We start from the raw sequence: 14,937 nt of genomic DNA, 5'->3' as shown, positions 1-14,937 counted from the left end.
CCGAACCCGGTGCATGCAAAACAAATGAATGATGCAAACATGCTGTCATACTGTATGCTATTTGAAATATGCCCTAATCTAACCATCATAAGCAGGTAAATAAAAGGGAAGAAAGACGTGGGGTTGGAAGACATACATCACACTCACGCACACTTATTACAGTTGTGCCCCCGCGCAGAGGGTCCGAATAAATATACAGGCCCGAATAAAAGAATATTACAGTCCAAATATTACAGTCCAAATAATATACAAATTCCTAATTAATTAATCAAATTGACTAAGAAAGCTGTAAAACTGGCGTGCAAGCCAGGGACTGCCTTGCTCCTGATAAATGATGCATGTCTGGGCTGCCTTGCGCGGAAATCCACTGGGATGCCCCAATTAGCCTCTGTTTACACCTTTTCTTGAAATGCGCGCCAAACTCCAAAAAGTTGCTGATTCTTCATTTGCTGCAACAGAGAGCAGGAAAGGGGCATAGCAATGTATTTTCACAGATATATGCATGCCTCGATCCTCGTGCCACCAATCACGCATATCGATGCATGATGGCAGAGGAGTCGAAATGTGCAACTTAATATAGAATGAATGCACGTGTAAACACAGCAAGAACCTAACTCCATCATGGGTAATCCGGAGTGTCGGTGACTGGGAATTGAGACACGTTCCGTCACTCGGAGTACGAAACGCACCTCGTTTCCCGTGCCCGGGCTAACTCCTATCCCGAACACGATGCAATATGCATGATATACATGAATGCAACTAAGATACAGCCTAGTATGCACAATGCTATGAAAATGAGATGTCTCGAAATGCGTGCACACGGGCACGCAAGCCGAGAAAATGACAGAATGCGATCTAAGATACAACCTAGTATGCACTATGCTGTAAAAAAGAGATGCCTCGAAATGCGTGCACACGGGCTCGCAAAACCGAGAAAATGACATACGCAATGCAAATGACATGGAAATATGATATGGGCTTACACTAACATGAGAGAGCCTCAGCCGCACTCACATAAGAGGCCAATGGATGAAAATGAAGTGCCTCGAAATGCGTGCACACGGGCATGCAAACCGAGGCAATAGCATATGCAATGCAATAGCATGGAAAATGATATGAAAACGTGCTAATGGAATTTCTGCACTGAAATGTGGGGGAAAACAGCCCCGAAATGAGGCGAAAGTGCACCCGATGCATGGAATAGTCCCGAAACATGGATTTTGGCACCCGAAATGGCCTATAGCTATACCAAATATGCACAATATGGACATGCAATGAATAGACAGTAGCAAGGAAGCCCCAAAATTAACATTTTACCAGTACAAATCATGGCCAAACAGCAAGCAAAGATAGGGCAACAATGGCATGCAAAAATGGCCCTAAACATGAGGTAAAGAAGCAACTCACAGTTGCTGACCCCAAACAGGTTAGGGCCCTTCAACAAAGTTGAAGAGGGGCCCAAAACATAATCTTTTTCAGAACTGTAAAAACCTCAAAAACAAACATAGATATGGCTAAGCTCTTATGCAATAAAATGAGCCAAAAGGTGACCAAAGAAGCAAGTGGTATATGCAAAGCCCAAACTGAAAAATGTCCTTCTACAACATTGAAGAGGGACAAAAAATATACATATTTACAGAACTATAAAAACCCCAAAAACAAACATAAATATGGCTAAGCTCTTATGCAAGAAAATGGGCCAAAAGGTGGCCAAAGAAGCAAGTATACAAAAAATTCATCAAACAGCCAGGGACCCTCAATGAAACATGACAAGGGGGTCAAAATATGGCTGTTTTTAGTTCGGACCAAAGTCCAAAAACAGCAAAATCAGGGGCTGCCAAGGCATACAAAAATGGGACCAAAAAGAGGACATAAAGGAAAGTACAACATGGAAGTCCCAAACAGTGTTGAGCCCTTCTTCAATGTTGAAGAGGGGCTCAAAATAAGCCCATTTACAGTTTACATCAGGTTCCAAAACAGATCACACATAGGCTAGAAAAAGCATGCAAAATATTGACATACAAAGAGGTATTGAAACAAGTGTGAGGTGGGGTTCTCAAATAGGGTTAAACCCTTCAACAAACATGTAGAAAAGCTCAAAATAGGCCTAGTTTCAGTTAGGGTCAGAGCCTAAAAACGTAAGCAAGATGGCTAGAGGAATGGTGCAAAAATGAGCTAGAAAAGGGGGAAAGTGGACTTACCCTTGAAGGCCAATGCTTTTGTTGCTTCTTGGACCAACTTTGATGACTCTAAGCTGCTGGAATTCCTCCCCTTGCTGCTGGAATGGAGTGGTGGTGGTAGAGCTTGATGATGATGAAGAAATGGAGCCAAGACTTGAAGGAAATTGAGAGATATGTATCTATATCTTCAAAGCAATTCTTCTAACCCTTTCTCTTGAGTTGGGAGGCCAACTATATAGGCAAGAGAGGGAGAGAAGAGTCTAGGCCAAAGTGGAGGGAAATGAGGCCTCTTTTCCCTCCAAAAGGGTCCCCCGGATATAGATATTTTTGGGGGAAAACCAAAGCACAGCTGGAATGTACTCAACCTGAAGAAGTAGGCCGGCCTGACATTTTGGCTGCAGGTGGCCAGCCGGCCACCCCCCCTAGCCGGCCGGCTAGGGGTCAAAAAGGTCAAGTTGATTTTCTGGCCGGCCACCACAAAAAGGTGTCCTCCCAGGTCCCCTCATCACAACCCTGTGGTTCAAAATTGCAAACTGTAAAACAGGAGAGAGAATAGGCCAATTTTAGGAGGGGTTCAAAAGGGTCAAGCAACATTAGTGGCCGGCCAGCAACTTTTAGGGTCCTCCCATGTGTGTACATCACAAATATGTGGTTAAAAGTTCAAGAAAATGGCCCAAGGGTGTTCAACATTGGCTCGGAAGTGAGAAAAACGGGCGCTAGGGGGCGAAAATGGAATATAACTGGTTGCTAAGGTAATTGCTGGCCTCCCACCCTCCAGTGACCTTCCTGGTGATGAAACAGAGGTACCTGCCAAAAATGAACGAAAACCGATGCAAAACGAATGTTCGGGGGCCAAAACGCGCAGTTCGGGGCCCCAGAAACTGCCTGTTAAACACCGAAAGTGGTATTCGACCACGAAGTGGGTCTCTCAGACCTCAGTGTCCCTCAAAAGGGAGAAAATAAGATGCATGCCAAAAATTAGAGTAAACGGAGATGGTTAAGCGGTCCCGAACCGAGGCACAAGGCCAACGGTCCCGAAAAATGGGAAACCGGGCTCCGAAATGGGCGAAATGGCCTATGGCCACTGAAAGATGGTCTACGGGACCTCTCCCTCCCCTCAGGAAAAGAAACAGAGAAAACTGAGTCGGGTTCGCAAACCGAGGCAAGGCACAGAAGAGGGTTCGGAAGTCCGGAGGCGGGGCTCACGGCCGCGACTCTGAAACTTCTGAACGAGCACAATATGCAACATCACCAAGCGCTCAATTGGTGACGTCTGAGTCTTAAGGTCGGTCAAAAATGGGGTGTCTACAGCGCTTTTTGTAACCACGAATTTAAGATTTACTAAGTCTCACATGAGATAGGTGCAAATATTTTGAAATCGCAATTGTGAATCGCGAGTTAGCTTATTTTGGGAATTCTTTCAAAACTAGGCTTAGTTTGGGAATTGATTTATTATTTTAGTTTATTTAGGGAAATGGCCCTACTTTAGAGGTATCTGAGAAAGGTGTATCTCAATGGAATTATGATTTCATGGGACACTTTTTGTTATTTTTTAATTTAATTTAATTTTTTATATATTTGGTTTTATTTTAATGATTTTTTTATTTATTTATGTCATCTATATGTGATGAGTGAATATTTTTACATCCATCTTTTTAGGTATAAAGTGTAATGTGATTCCCATAAAATAAAAAAGAAAAAAAAAAGTGTAATGTGATGTGTGGTTCTAATTCCCAATCTTTCATGTTTTCTAAAATATCTCATTCACTATCCTCATATTTGTTGCATAATTTCATATCTTTTGGAAAAAAAGATAGAACTCTCGTAATTAAATTTTCAGTGATTTTTTTCATCGCCTTATGTTCTATTTCTTTCTTTCTTTGGTCTATAGTCAATTCTTTGTATTTGGTAGTAATTTATATGTATTTGAGTATTGGGCAAGTCTTGGTTCGTAAGTTCTACTTTGTTGTACACAAGTGAATTTGAAGGTTGTTGTAATCTTGGTAAAAAAATACCATTCAACTCAATGCAAAATGGGGGTTGTGTATCATTCAAAACGCAATTTCATGTGCGTCAACCATTTAACTAACACTATTAGAAAAATTACCTTTTGCTACTGTATAATTTGCGACCACCTGATTAGCAGTCACAAATAGTCAATCAATTTATTCCTTATTTTGTTTTATTTATTTATGATTGCTAAAACATTGTAGTCATTTTTTTTTTGGCTTTTTTGCGACGGTAACAATATGGTCGCTAATACATTGTAGGCATTTTAAAATATTTTTTTTTGACGACAAAACATCAGTCACCGTAAGTAGGTTAGGCGGTCGCAAATAATTTGTAACTGTTGTTTTGCAGTCACAAAAAGTATTTGCTAACCTCACATTTGCATCCCCCAATTGTCGTCGCATGGCACATCGCAAAAGGTCTTTTGCAAATGTATTTCTATTTTTTTGTGATGGCTTGTAGTTGTCGCAAAAAAAATACTTTTTTTAAGTAGTGGTAATAGTTGGGGTTCGTCAACACTTTCACCGAAAAATTTCCATTCACAACGAAATTTATTTTTATGAAAAATTTTAGTTTCACAGAGAAATTTTTGCTCGCCACAGAAATTTCTTTGTGACCTTAACTAATAAAAAAATATATTGGACCTCTCCTATTACCCAAAATTGGAAAGGATGTTTCACTACTTTCCCCTAAAACACAAGACTCATAATTTAAGGACCAAAAATAAAATTAAACCTTACTTTTTTTTTTGATCGGCAAAAGAACTTTATTGATGAAAAGTAGAATACAAGGTACAATATAAGTATCAATAAAGCAGGGGAGAGCCCTAGCATTATAACTAAAGCGAATGATCCCAACTAGGTTTGTACCATACACCTAGCCCAATCATGTGCTCGCTCAACCCCAGGTTTGATGAGAAACCAACCAGAGGCGAGAAAAATAGCAAAAGAACCAACAAAAACCTCCAAACCACACCCAGCAAAACCACCCAAGAACTGATGCAATAGAACACACCAGGACCAGACCTCCCACCCTCAGATACCCCCCTGACCCAGCAGCAGAAGCAGAGCAACACAACCATAAGTGCACACACAAATCAACACATTAAAAGCATCTTGAAAAATCAAGCCTCACCCTCTCAAAATACATTGCCTCACCTGTTGTAAGCTTACCACCACCTCATTTATGGAATAAAAGCATCCCTTGTCATGAGATTTCTACCAAATGGCTATCTAATCTTAATAAGACCACACAGCTCCTCAATGTTTGGTTGTATGCCATTGAACACACAGTCATTTCTATATTTCCACAATGACCAAACAACTGAAATGGGGATAGCCCTCCATACTTGCTTTTCCTTCATTCTGAACTTCCACCCCAGCCACCATTGTAATAACCTCTCCAATGAACCTGGTACAACCCATTGCAGTCCCCACTAATCAATGATAATTGACCAAACCTTCTACACAAAAGGACAGAAAAGTAGGATGTGATGCAGTGTTTTCACATCAGATTTACAGACCACACAACAAAGATCCACATTGCCTCTCAACACTCCAATTCTGTTTAGGAATTCAGTTGTTTTAAGCCTACCTCTCCAAGATAACCATGTTATAAACTTTGCTTTTGGTGGGGGAAAATTGTTCCACACTAACTCAGCAGAACTCAATACGGGACACTTTGATAACTCACACCAATTATACACAGTACTAACCTTAAAGATCCCTGTTTGGTCTACCTTCCAATTTAGGGAATCCACAATGTCCATGTTTAAACTTGGGCCTGCCCCTAGTAGGTTTTGCAATCTATCAATCTCATCTTCTTCTCATCCATGAAGTGATTTTCTAAAGTTGAAAGTCCACCTATTCATGCTGACTTTTCTGGTTATTTGCATACTTTAAGAAATCTCTTTGTTAGTGCATAGCTGGTACAACCTGGGAAATTGGTGCATACGGCTTGCCTCCCCCACCCACTTATCCTTCCAAAACAAAATTCTGTTTCCATTCCCAATCCTCAGTTCATCATTCTCCATATAAAAATCATAAAGCCTAGGATTTTTAAGAGCAACAATCGGGATATCCTTCCAGATTTTAGATGTAGAGACAGGATCATTACTACATGGAAACCACCTACCCCTCCTCCCAAATCTCCATATTTGCTGCAGATTATTGATTTCCAAAGAGCATCATCCTCCAAGGCATACCTCCACCACCATTTGCTTTGCAAGCCAGATGTCTCTAACTCCTAACACCCCATTGATTCTTGTTCATTGACACCTCATTCTATGTTACCAGGTGTACTTTTCTTTTTAGTTCTTCATGCCCCCTAAAGAAAGCTTGCATGAATTTTGTTGAGATCTCTTGCAACACATTCAGGGATTTTAAGTAATGACATGTAATAAATTGGCAAACTAGAGAGAACAGGTTTGATAAGAATCGCTCTACCTGCAAAAGACAACACCCTTCTGTTCTAGACAGTAAGCATCTTTTTGAAGTTCTCCACCACTGGTTTCCAAGTCTGTTTCCTGCCTGGAATAGCTCCTAATGGCATTCCCAGGTGCTTAAGAGGCAGTTTTTGGCTCAAGCAATTGTGCCTTTCTGCAAATCCAGCCACCAGTTCTTCCTCCACACCCATTCCACACACCACACTCTTATGGAAATTGATCCTAGGCCCAAACACCACTTCGAAGCATCTTAAAAATCTTTTAACAGCCACAACTTCATTCCAATCTGCATTGCAAAAGATAATTATGCCATCCGCAAACTGAAGATGGGATATGTTTACCCCATTTGAACCCACTGACACTCCATTAATAATCGCCAACTCCTTGGCTCTTAACAGCAACACATTAAGACCTTCAGCAGCAACATTAAACAGGAAGAGTGAGAGTGACCTTGTCTCAATCCTCTTTACGGGCCAAATTTAGCCGTGGGGGACCCATTTACTAGTAGAGATACTCTAGACGATGATAAGCATTCCTTCACCCATAACAGCTATTTTGAGCCAAATCCAAAACTTGATAACATATTAAGCAAAAAATTCCAATTCACTGAATCGTATGCGTCTCAAAATCCAGTTTTAGAATTAAACCCTTGCTCTTTGATTTCTTCCACCAATCTACTACTTCATTAGCAACTGGAACTCCATCCATAATATTTCTTCCACCCAGAAAGGCAGATTGCACTTTGTCAATCACATTAGGTAGTACTAGCTTGATTCTACTTGCTAGCACTTTGGATAACACTTTCTAGGAGGAGTTAATTAAGCTGATAGGTCTGTAATCAAGAATTGAAGATGGATTCTCTTTATTAGGAATAAGAGTTACAAAAGAGAAGTTCACTCCATTACCTAACCTACTGTTCCTCTGGAATTCTTGCATAAACTTTGGGAGTGTTTGTTTGGACTTTTTTGAGCTAACTTATAACTTTTAGATTTGGAAAAGTTATTTTGGACTGTTTTGTTAAACTTATTTTAAACAGTCTCTGATTCTAACAACTTATTTTAACTCAAAAAAGCTGATTCTGAGAAACTGCTTAGCCCTTACTTCTGATTATCAATTTCTGCTATAGACATGTTAATTTACGATTATACTCTTAGATTTTTTTATTATTTATTTTTTAAAAAATAGAAAAAGACCCAAACGCCATTTTTCATGAACTTCCAACACTTCTGAAAACAAGTTAGGTTGAAACCATCTGGACCTGGGGCTTTGTTTCCATTGGGAACTTTGAAACATGTTATATATCACTTTTATTTATTTATTTATCATTTTATATTACTAAGTGCATGATAATATATTATTTATTTTTATTATTTTGTTAATAATTATTTTTAAATAAAAAACCAATCATAAATATTTATTTACATAGGTGATAAAAAAGATGAAAGCATTTCTCATTGAATTATTAAAATTAGAAAAGAGCAGTACCTGATGTTACAATCAACCCATTTTCACTAATGTCACAAACATTTCAAATTTTAGTCCCAATTTTTTACTTTTGGATAAACTTAATCTAAACACACTTAAAAAATATAATATTTATGAACAAAAATAAAAAAAAAAAGCATTAAGACAAAAAAAAAACGAGCATATACTTCTTCTTTTTTCTTAAAAAAAAAAAAAAGAGATAAAGATAAAGAATTAGGGTAGATATCATGGTGTCTTAGGTTCGTTTCATAATTCCCTCAATTAATTAAAATATTAAATGCATGGAAACATTAAAGTTTTCTCCCATATGTTAAATTTTATGAAATTAATCTTTACTAAATGAAATTATTTACAAAAAATTTTAATTTCAAATCAATTTCATTTCTCTAGTTTCAAAAAACTAAATTCTATTATTATCATCATTATTATTCATTAGGTTTTTGTAATTAATAATCCCGTTTGACGAAATTCCTTTTAGTTGTAGTTTTAATTGCTCTTATGTTTGGTGAGGATATGAGTGTTTAAATGTGAATTCAACCCGAATTGTGTTTTTGCTTGCCACTGCGCTGGCTATGTACGGAGATTGAGCAGTCATTTATGCGTTCGAGCAAAGAAAAGGATCATCCAATATTTTTGCAGAGCGGCTTTCACGATTCAGTTTACTATAAAGTGCGTCGTTTGCTCGTTTTACCGTTGGAGCCGTCCAGATTTTCAAAGAGGAAGAAAAAACAAAGGCTCCGTTTGGTGGAGTTTTCAAAATCTAGTTCCACACTTACTTTTGAGTGTGGTGTTTGTTTAGGGTTTTCAAATCATAATTCTACACTCATTTCTCAAAACTCAATTCAAAACATAATCATTACTTTTCAAAACTCATAACCAAACACATAATTCAAAACTCTTTTCAAAACTCCATTCAAATCAATATTTTAAAAATATTTTAATTTTGTTAAGATTTTAAATATTTTAATATTTAAATATGTTACGATTTTTTTAATTTTTTGAATATTTTTAAATATTACGATTTTAATTTTTTAAATTTTAAAATATTTTATAAAAATAAATTCAAACTCTATTTTATAAAAATATTTTTAAATATTTTAATTTTTTTGTTATGTATTTGGTTACGATTTGAGTGTAGAGTTGTGAAAGTAGTATGGAGTTTGAGTTATGTGTTTGGTTATGAGTTTTAAAAATAATTTTTTAATTGAGTTTTGTTTTATGTGTTTGGTTACAATTTGAGTGTACAGTTGTTTTTAAATTTAAAATTTAAAATTATTTTAATTTTTTAAATATTTAAATTATTTAAATTTTTACGATTTAAAATTTTTGAATATTTATTTTAATTTTTTACTTATTAAATTTTTTAGATTATTTAAATTATTTAAATATTTATGATTTAAATTTTTTGAATATTTATTTTGAAAAAAAATTATTTCCTTTGTAGTATTTTCAATTAAAAAATTGATTAATGTTATTTTTTGTTAATAATAAATTTTTTTAATTGAATTTTAAAAAGAGTTTGGTTATGAGTGTTGATCAAAATTTTCAATAATGTGAAAGTAATGTGTTTTGTTATGAGTTATAACAATTTGAATTAAGTTTTGAAAACTCTTTTCAAAACTCATAACCAAACAAATTTTCTTACTTCACATGTCAAATCAAACTTCCAAAACTCAATTCTACACTCAATTCCACACTCAATTCAACACTTTATTCAAAAATCATAACCAAACAAATTTTCTACACTCAAATCATAATTCTAAAACACACAAACTCAAAATACAACTCATATTCTCAAATCATAATTACAAAACTCTACCAAACGGAGCCAAAGTGTTTTATATTGGAGGGTGCTTTATGAGTATTTCCTTGATAATTTAAGAGTAATTCCTTGATAATTTAAGAGTGATCAATAGATCCGTAAACTTCTTCATATCATCATCATCAAGGGTTTGGTTGTTGTCTTTTATTCACAAAAGAGAGAGTTGTTCTTCGGTGGATTTCGGGGAGTTTGCACTTGAAACTTTGGTGAATTCCGGAGTAGCTCATCATTGTGGATTCAACATCAACGTTGTGGATTCAATGTTGGGCAAAACAATTCTGAGTTGAAGACCGTGGTAGAAGAGGCACATTGGGTTTAGTTTAATTAAGGTGTACATTCACTAGGTAATTGAGAGTACTCTTGTATAATTCTTTTTTGTCTTCTTAGTGGATTGTTTTGTAGTTTTGGCCCATGGTTTTTTTTTTATCATAATTGGAGGCGCTTCAATTTTGATTTTTTCTACGTTAAATCGTTGTGCCGATTTATCTTGGCTATTTGATTGCAATTGTTATTTATTATTTTAAATTGAAATATAACCACGAGTCAATATCTCCGGGATTTTAAAATTTTTCATTATTATTATTATTTTAATAGACTGACTTCAAAATAGTAAATGAAAAGATCAAATTATCACCAATAGACGCAAAGGGACTATATTATCCTCAAGATGCTATTTTACATATATTTTTATTTTATTTTATTAAATTTGATAGAGTTACATGATGAAATTAAACATGTTATGACACACTTTGAAATTCTGACAATTATATTGGCCTCTCCTCATTTTATTTATGAAATTATGCCAATTCCCCAGGGACTAACGGCGTTCATGGAAGGATTAATTTAGTAATTTTAATATTAAAGATATTTTTGTTGATAACCATCAAACGTGCAATTATTATTTTTGTTGTACCTTACATTTCTAAATACTCTCATGGTTTGACAATAAATATATATATATATATATATAATTTATTGTTTTACATATTTACAAGTTCATGTATTTCTCATTTGGTTTCATGATTCATATTAATTTATTTACCTGAAAAATGATTAATTGATTTATTTTATTCTTAATTTACAGATAATCACTTCAAATGTTATACCAATCAAATTGAAATCCCCATATGTGCTAATCTAACAACTAATCGCTGATTTTTGTTAACCAAAAAAAAAAAAAAAAAAAAGAACCGTTAGTCAAACTAACGGTCAACTCATAAATTGGGAGAATCTACAAATCAAAATTAAATCTCAAGTGAGATCTGTAGTGGTAGAGCTAGAATTTTAGCTTAGAGGGGACACCATTGAGTTGAAATCTTAACAAAAATTACAATCGAACTTAATCTAATTTTTATTTGATGGTAGGAATAAAAAGAGATGTAATGCAAACGTTATATTTAAACATAAGCTGGAGTTAACTGATCTTAATCATTTTTTGATTTTAATTTGATTTTATGTATGATGATCACATGGTTTGAAAAATAATCACATGCTTTATAAAATATGAAAACGAAATTATATTAAATTGCGCACATAAAAGAGATGTAGATAGGAATAGATAATATATATATATATATAAAAGAAATATGAATAAATAATACAAAGACATTGCTATATATCACTTAATTTTTTTTACTTTCACGGCCCACATTTTTATTACCCAGTTAAAATTACAAAATCCATCATTATAGTCCATTTTCATTAATACAATACGGAAATAAAATCCACTGACATCCATAAATACATAAAGATTCCCTATTCCTATAAACAAATTGAAATGAAACATGAACTACGAATAAATAAATTGCCCATAGGCTTACACTATTATATAAAAGAGAAAGGGTTCAACCCTCTTTAGAACAAAAGCGTTCCGTCAACAAAAAAAAAGGGCCCGTTGCCAACACGTGAAGAAGATCACCGATCTTGTATCACTTATCAACCTGTACCTAAAAAAGGATTAACAACGTGGAATAAGCAAAAAACCCAACATGATCCTAAACAATAACAACATCCAGATAGCTATGATCATGAATGCTTCATATCATACATTATAAATGATGTGACGGGTTTATTAATCAAAATATCCTTGCATGTATAAATTTTTTCAAAAATTTATCCAATTTGCTCAACTATACATAATGTTCTCTCTTCCTCCTCGTACATTATCTATTTCATAAAGACATATATTAACAGTGTGTTTTCTATACCATTTTCACAAAACTAAATCACCTTTCATTACTTGCATTCCCAAGCCATCACATACATCCATTTCTAATACATGAATGACATTTCCAAGCCCTAAGCCAAGGGTAACGAGGCATTTCTACAATCCATTCGACACACAAATTTACATACAATACCTTTAACACGAAAAGAAAATAATGTACATGCCAAGACTACGGCATAATCACATGAGACAACCCGACTTCATCAACCCGAACCACTACCACATATGATATACACAAATAAACCAATTTAACACTGAAACCCCAAACCTATGCTCTATCTCCCTCAAGCACGATAGGCCAAGGATACAAATTTCCACAACGAAACTACAATTTACCAGACACAAGCTAGAAAGGAATGGTACCTCTACCAATTTACCAGACATAAGTTGGAAGGGAATGGTACATCTCTCAAGTTCTCTGGGCGCTTGCGGGAAGGTACTGGTACCTCTCACTCTCAGCGTAGTATACACTATCAACCACCACGACATGCTAAAAACATCATAACACAAGCGTAATACATATACATGATCTATTCAACACATTAATGTCATCCTCCACCAATGACCAATGACAAAACCTTTAAGCACATGTATTTATTGCGTATAACTACAACCGTCCAAATCCCGTGGAACATAAGCTTAACACTAACAACAACATACAATTTCACTTTCACAACTCAAACCCAAAAACCCCTTTACATGAATTTGATATCACATAACTAAATCATAATTTTTATGCAATAGAAATATACTATATGTTTATCTATAAGGAAATATTGAGAAAGAGAAAAGAAATCCCTACCTCTAGCAAGTAGAGGAGAAAGCTCGAAAATCCAACTTCAATGAAAACACGATCTGCTCATATTACTAGAAAGCTCTCTTCATGCTCTACGTTTTGGTATATGCAACTAAACGTAGAAAGTGAATGAAAATAGATGAAAACCAAGCTAAAAAGTTTTAAACCCTCAAAAATGGAAGAAGAGAAAGAAAAATGATCTAGATTGACCAAAAATGACTTTTTACAGTGCTGATCTCGAACAGACCGCTCGAGCGATAAAACTTGCGCTCGAGCGTCAGAGACATAAGACTGCTCGCTCACTTATGAAATTGTTGTCAAATTATCTGTTTAGAAATAAATTGCTTTGGGCTATCGGTGGAGAATAGTCTTGATTGTTGTAGACAATGCATGATGATTAGGCGAATTAAAACTAATCAATTGATGATGTCATCGAATATGACGGTTGGAATAATACATCAAATTTATGTATTGAATGCTCATGTATATGATATGTGTTTATATACATTGTGTTGTGTGGGAGGAGATAGGGGATGCACTCCACGGTTTAGGGGAAGATAAGGGATGGACTCCTAAACCGAATTTTATTTGGGAGGAAATAGGGGATGAACTCCATTGATATAGCAAATCTGTGTATCATTTATGAAGTATGGAAGTGTTTTAATGTGTTATTGATACAGCGAATCTGTGTATCATTTATGAAGTATGGAAGTGTTTTGATGTGGTATTGATACAACAAGTATGTGTATCTACTGTGAATTACAGAAGTGTTTTGATATGGGTTATAGTCTCATTAAATTATTGGTCAGGTTCTGAGCCTTATTCATAAATTGAGAACTGGATAAGTAATGGAAAATGGAATGAAACATGGACATATTTGTCATGAAATTGAAATGTGTTATAAGTTGGTATATATGAGTTAAACATTTATCGAATACTAATGTTTTAGTTATTGTTCATATTATGTTTAGCATATTTCTACTGGGCGTTGGCTCACCCCATATGGGACATCATTTTTCAAGTTTAGGTATTATGCCGCCTCCGAGGTCATAACTTGGATGGTTGTGGGGGTTGAAGGCTCTTGTTTATTTTTGTGTATTACATGTAAATCAAGCCAAGGGTTTGTTTTGTGCTTTGAGTTAGTACTCTTTTTTTGTAACCAAGTGTTGACTTGGAAAGTTGTAAGCCCGTAGGGCATTTACTTTTGATATCAACATGTAATACTTTTGTAATGAATACTCTGATAAATAGAATTATGCTTTATTCTCTTAAGTATATGGATGTCTTGAATGTATGATTTATGGATTTATTTTGAGGGCGTTACAGCTCAAGTGATAAAACTTTCGCTTGTGCATAGAATTTGAACTCTCAAAAGTTCAGACCTACAAAAGTACTAGGTGACCCGCAAGACTGCCTGAGCGAACAATCCGTCACTTGAGTGATGAAGAAGAAAAAATCTTTCAAGTTGTTACAATCTCCCCACCTTAGGGAATTTCATCCTCGAAATTAAAGATAAGGCCAAACCAAAAAGCAACTCAATCACAACCAGAAGCATAACTCTCAACTCAAGACTAGATCTATACTTGGGATAAATTCCAAGATCCCTACTCAACACTTTAGGACTCCAAAGACACTCGATTGACAAAACTCAAATAAGAGATCATGGATGCCTGCTCGACCTAAAATACTCGTTGGGCCTATGTGTTGAGTATATTGATACAATGGCTACGAGTTCAACTTTAGCTCTAAACTCAGCTTCGGTTGCAGCTCCAGGTGCAGCTCCACTTGTAACTGCTTCAATTGCAATTCTAGCTCATCAAATCTGTTAGGAGGTGATTATAACTAACTAAAACAGAGCATGTGTAGATTGTATCTTGAGAGAATGCAAAGTACAACATATTGGCGATGTATTACTCTATTTTTGTATCATTTTGAATAATAAAATACTGAGCATTAATTCATGACTTTTTTCAT

General features: G+C 35.3%; 1 protein-coding gene across 1 annotated transcript; it reads right to left on the bottom strand.

Moving 5' to 3' along the window:
- Positions 1-6,659: 6,659 nt before the first annotated feature.
- On the bottom strand, positions 6,660-7,341 carry LOC145791641 (uncharacterized). Its single transcript, XM_082872029.1, has 2 exons — positions 7,281-7,341; positions 6,660-7,045 (listed from the first exon to the last, which is right to left on the bottom strand). The coding sequence occupies exons 1-2, from the start codon at positions 7,339-7,341 to the stop codon at positions 6,660-6,662; spliced, it is 447 nt and encodes a 148-aa protein (XP_082728155.1).
- Positions 7,342-14,937: the final 7,596 nt, after the last annotated feature.

This window comes from Camellia sinensis, chromosome 5, assembly GCF_055761805.1.
Source record: "Camellia sinensis isolate YWXY chromosome 5, ASM5576180v1, whole genome shotgun sequence".
Taxonomy (NCBI): domain Eukaryota; kingdom Viridiplantae; phylum Streptophyta; class Magnoliopsida; order Ericales; family Theaceae; genus Camellia; species Camellia sinensis.
The sequence above is the reverse complement of the archived record's forward strand: the minus strand, read 5'-3'. Positions and strand labels throughout refer to the sequence as shown.

Bases quoted from the DNA above. Each gene is read 5' to 3' on its own strand.
- LOC145791641 (XM_082872029.1), bottom strand. From the start codon at position 7,341: ATGGATGGAGTTCCAGTTGCTAATGAAGTAGTAGATTGGTGGAAGAAA. The intron at 7,046-7,280 runs GTTTAATTCTAA...TTGCTGCTGAAG, and splicing joins GAAGAAATCAAAGAGCAAGG to GTCTTAATGTGTTGCTGTTA.